Here is a 4838-nt window from a genome sequence, read left to right as displayed (position 1 = left end):
CAGTCCTCTCCTCCTGGCCGGCGAGCGAGCGAGAACCATGGACTTCGGGGATGACCAGGAGGGGGGATCCGAGAGCAACCAGCACCAGCAGCAGCAGCAGAACCAGAACCAGCGCCGCAAGCGCTACCACCGCCACACGCCGCGCCAGATTCAGACGCTCGAGGCGTACGTAATCCTCTTAATCATGCGCCCCCTGCCTTAATTCTCGCCTTGTTTGTGATCTTAATTCTTGCCGCCGGTGATCGGTGGAGAGGAGTAATGGCGTCTGTCGTCCGTGTGTGTGTTGGCAGGATGTTCAAGGAGTGCCCCCACCCCGACGAGGCGCAGCGCGCCAATCTCAGCCGCGAGCTCGGCCTCGAGGCCCGCCAGATTAAGTTCTGGTTCCAGAACCGCCGCACGCAGATGAAGGTGAGTGCTGCCATCCATGGACTCTCGAGTCTTTGATTGCTCGAGGTTTCTGTTTTTTCTTTTATTTTCCTTCTTCTTCTCCATGATCTGGTCTTGAATTGTTTCCTGAACTGGGCGGAATCTGTTTGTTGTGGATGGCATGGACATGGCAGGCGCAGCACGAACGGCAGGACAATTGCTTCCTGCGGCAGGAGAATGACAAGATCCGGTGCGAGAACATCGCCATGCGGGAGGCGCTGAAGAATGTGATCTGCCCCACCTGCGGCGGCCCGCCCATCGCGGAAGACTACTTCGACGAGCAGAAGCTCCGGATGGAGAACGCGCGCCTCAAGCAGGAGCTCGACAGCGTCGCCGGCCTCACCGCCAAGTACCTCGGCCGCCCCTTCACGCAGCTGCCGCAGGGGACGCCGCAGATGAACGTCTCCTCGCTTGACCTCTCCATGGGCGGGGTGCCAATGGGCGGCGTGCCGATGGGCGGCGGGCACCACCAGCCGTTCGGCGGCGGCCTGTCGCTGGACCTCGACCTCCTCAGCGGGGCTGGCCTGGGCATGCCGTTGTCGGACATGCCGACCATGCATCTGCCGGCGCCCGTGACTGAAAAGGAGCGCCCCGACATGGCCAAGATGGCCACGCGGGCCATGGACGAGTTGATCCGGCTCACCCAGCAGGGCGGCAACGTCTGGGTCAAGATCCCCGGCGGCGACGGCCGGGAGACCATCGACGTCCAGGAGTACGACTCCATCTACTCCAAGCCCGGCAGCAGCAACTTCCGCGCCGGAGACATCCGCGTCGAGGGCTCCCGGGACTCGGCGATCGTGTGCATGAGCCCCGTCAACCTCGTCGAAGTGTTCATGGACCCGGTGAGTCCCCATCCATCCCCTCCAACCGTTCGACCGATTGCCCAATTCTTGATCGAGTAGTTCTGAACTGACCGTTTGCTGCTGGCTGCTGCAGAGCAAGTTCATGGAGTTCTTCCCAAGCATCGTGTCCCACGCGCGGATCACTGACCCCCTCGTCAATGGCCTGAACAGGAGGAACGAGTCCCTCGTCATGGTAACGCCGTCGAATCCGTTCCTTTCTCTTCATAGAATCTTAATCAGTCGCGATCTGAGTCTGACATAACGGTGTCGGGTGTGCAGATGTACGAGCAGCTCCAGTTCATGACGCCGGCCGTCCCGACCCGCGAGTTCAGCTTCCTCCGCTACTGCCGGCAGATCGACCAGGGCATGTGGGCCATCGCCGACGTCTCCGCGGACATGCAGCGCGAGGCCCACTACGGCGCGCCGCCGCCGCGCTCCCGCCGCCTCCCGTCCGGCTGCCTCATCGCCGACATGACCAATGGCTACTCCAAGGTCAGTCAGCAACGAGCCAACGACCGATCAGTCCATCGGCCTCTCTCCTGTGTAGCATGCTGTGCTTCTGAGAGTTGTTCTGACATGGACATTGTTTTGTTGGCAGGTGACCTGGGTCGAACACATGGAGATCGAGGACAAGAGCCCGATCGGCCCCCTGTACCGCGACATCGTGCAGAGCGGCGCCGCCTTCGGGGCGCACCGCTGGGTCGCCGCGCTGCACCGCGCCTGCGAGCGCTACGCTTCCTCGCTCGAGGTGCCCGGCGTGATGCACGGCGAGACCACCGGAGGTACCCCGATGGGCCCTTAAACCCCAAGCAAGATCGGTTTTTTGTTTTGTTTTGTTTTACTAACTACGATGATGGATTTTGTTGACAGTGACGGCCGAAGGGAGACGCAGCATGATGGCGCTGTCGCAGCGCATGGTGAGCAGCTTCTGCGGGGGCATGACGGCGTCGCCGCAGCACCAGTGGACGACCATGCCCGGCGCCGCCGGCAACGAGGTGTGCGTGCGCGTGTCCATGAACCAGGGCGCCCAGCCCGGGCATCCCAACGGCGTGGTGCTCGGCGCCGCCACCTCCGTCTGGCTCCCCGTCCCCGCCGACCACGTCTTCGGCTTCCTCCGCGACGAGAACACGCGCACCCAGGTTCGTTCTGCTTAACTCCCTACGTTCACGCACCGCAGTGCACTGTCACGGTTCTTGTCACGTACGTACGGGTGACACACGCCATTGACGCCAAGTATCTCGCCATTGTTGCCGCACGCAGTGGGACGTCCTGTGCAAGGAGAATTCGGTGCAGCCGGTGTCGCGCATCCCCAACGGCCCCAATCCCGGCAACTGCATCACCCTGCTGCGGGTAATGACTAACGACTTGACGAGGCGATAATGCTCCGTCTCCATTGAATTGCTGCATTAACACTGCGGATAGTATTTGCGTTAATGGCGTCTGATCTGATCCTGGCAACTTTTGAATCGCAGGCCGTGAGCTCGAGCCAGACGCCCCAAGGTGGCCAGGCCACCATCCTGGTGCTGCAGGAGAGCTGCACGGACGCGTCGGGGTGCTCCATGGTGGTGTACTCGCCCATCGACATCCCGGCGGCCAACATGATGATGAGCGGCGCCGACCCGTCGGGCATCCCGCTGCTGCCCTCGGGGTTCGCCATCTGGCCCGCGGGCGTGGGCGGCGGCGCGTCCACCAGCGCCGCCACACCGATGGCGGCGGGGTGCATCGTCAGCGTCGCCTTCCAGATCCTCATCAGCAGCCTGCCGTCGTCCAAGCTCAACGCTGAGTCCATCGCCACCGTCAACAACCTCGTCAGCACCACCGTCCAGAACATCAAGGCTGCCCTCAACTGCGTCTAGCCGCCATGGGCGTGCATCCATCATCCATCCGAGCTAAGCTAGAGTGTTTGTCTAGTGTTTCTGACGAGAGAGGAGGGAGAGAGAGAACAGTTGGTTGGTGCGTTGAATGCTCGCATTCATGCGCTCCACCTGCTGTTGCTGCGGCATCTCAAGCCGACGCAACTCTCTCTCTCTCTCTCTCTCTCTGTTTCTCCTTCCGTCCGTCCGTCCATCCATCCATGCATCCACCGTCACACCATCTCATTCCATGTCTAGGCTTCGCTCGTTCGTCAGTCTTCGTTTTGGATTTATCTTTAGCGTAATTTTACAGGATTTTGTCCACCTTAAACTAGTTCATGCATGCATATGCATCGGTCAGGTCAGTCAGTGAGTCAGTCAGAGTCAGAGAGATCAGGAATCAGAAAGAGAGATATGATAGGCGCCCTTTGACAGCGAGAGAGTCAAGAACGAACCATTGCTGCTTGTCCCCTTCTTCCTCCTCGTGCCGCCGCAGCACCGCCACCACCATTGTTCCAGTTTTCCTCCTATGTGTTGGTGCTGCGTGTGTGTGTGTGGCAGAGAATAGGGGAGGGGGTAGGGGGTGAAATGCATGGTTCGGGTATTGACTTGGCTCCATCAATGTACAGCCTTGAATGAACATTCATTTCGGTTATAAATGGAAAAGAAAGAGATCTGGTTAAAGTTTTATGGATGAGATGATGCGCTCGATCTTGCTCTTGCTCTTGCCAGCCTCCCCCCGCTTGCTCTCCGGGGCCCGGCCTCTTACTATTGCTGCCTGTATTCGTACTCCTGTACTGCCACAAGTCTACTGCTCTCATCGCTTGCTGGCTTACTCCTGTTATTATACAAGTATGTGTGCAGCAACGGCCCCAGCTTTGTTGTCGTTGGTCGATCGATCGTCGTGTCGAAGAGACCAACCAACGAACGAAGCAGGAGCTTATTTCATGTATGTAGACGTGTCTGCGTCACGGGGCGAGCACATGCGACACGCCCAACAACCGACTCGGACGTACGCCATGCGTCGACCGGCCATGCATGCATGCGCGCGCCGCCGTGCTGTGCTGATGATCGCCGGACGGCCACGCGCTTTAAGTACGGCGGTTGGGGCCGCCGTTTGTCTCATCCATGATCCATCCATCCATCCATCCAAGGGCGCGCGTGTGTGAGTGAGCTCTGATCCAGGGAGGGAGGGCGCCCGCTCCCTATCTGGCGGCCGTACGTAGGTACGCGCGAGCAGCCTGGTCGCCATCCCCACCTCACTTAACTGCGCCATTGATGCACGCCCGCCCGCCCCTGCCCGCCGTCCGCTGAGGAGGAGGAGCTGTTCCCTTCCCTTCCCGCGCCAGCCAGCCAGCTGCTTGATCGACGCCCGCTATATGCATTCCATGGCTTGATGGCGCGCCTCCGGCTCGCTCGCTCCCGCCGCCGCCGGGACCAAATAAGTCCTGACCTACTCTGCATCGCGGCTTAACTAGTAAGCGCCATCACTGCACTGCAGATGGCTTGCACATACTCACTCACACGCATGGACAAAAGGAAAAGAACACATGCATGCACTATGCAGATCGATATGCATGCATCGATCACTCTAGAAAAAACATGCATGCCATGGTGGCCAAGTGCATGCTACTCTCTCCGTTCATGATAAGTCTTTCTAGGATTTTAATATAAACTACATATAAATATGTGAATATATTTTAAAATATAGATTTAT

General features: G+C 59.3%; 1 protein-coding gene across 1 annotated transcript; it reads left to right on the top strand.

Moving 5' to 3' along the window:
• Positions 1-6: 6 nt before the first annotated feature.
• Positions 7-3811, top strand: LOC119332200 (homeobox-leucine zipper protein ROC8-like). Its single transcript, XM_037605373.1, has 9 exons — positions 7-165; positions 291-408; positions 561-1268; positions 1363-1461; positions 1548-1760; positions 1867-2050; positions 2139-2407; positions 2529-2618; positions 2741-3811. The coding sequence occupies exons 1-9, from the start codon at positions 38-40 to the stop codon at positions 3122-3124; spliced, it is 2193 nt and encodes a 730-aa protein (XP_037461270.1). The 5' UTR covers positions 7-37; the 3' UTR covers positions 3125-3811.
• Positions 3812-4838: the final 1027 nt, after the last annotated feature.

The sequence above is a fragment of the Triticum dicoccoides genome, chromosome 7A, assembly GCF_002162155.2.
Source record: "Triticum dicoccoides isolate Atlit2015 ecotype Zavitan chromosome 7A, WEW_v2.0, whole genome shotgun sequence".
In the NCBI taxonomy this organism is placed as follows: domain Eukaryota; kingdom Viridiplantae; phylum Streptophyta; class Magnoliopsida; order Poales; family Poaceae; genus Triticum; species Triticum dicoccoides.
This window is presented reverse-complemented; position numbering and strand designations above follow the sequence as displayed.

What these genes read in the sequence shown, in the direction of transcription:
- LOC119332200 (XM_037605373.1), top strand. Translation starts at nt 38, where the DNA reads ATGGACTTCGGGGATGACCAGGAGGGGGGATCCGAGAGCAACCAGCAC. An exon ending in TCGAAGTGTTCATGGACCCG is followed by an intron (nt 1,269 to 1,362) that starts GTGAGTCCCCAT and finishes TGGCTGCTGCAG; the next exon opens with AGCAAGTTCATGGAGTTCTT. An exon ending in ACTGCATCACCCTGCTGCGG is followed by an intron (nt 2,619 to 2,740) that starts GTAATGACTAAC and finishes TTTGAATCGCAG; the next exon opens with GCCGTGAGCTCGAGCCAGAC.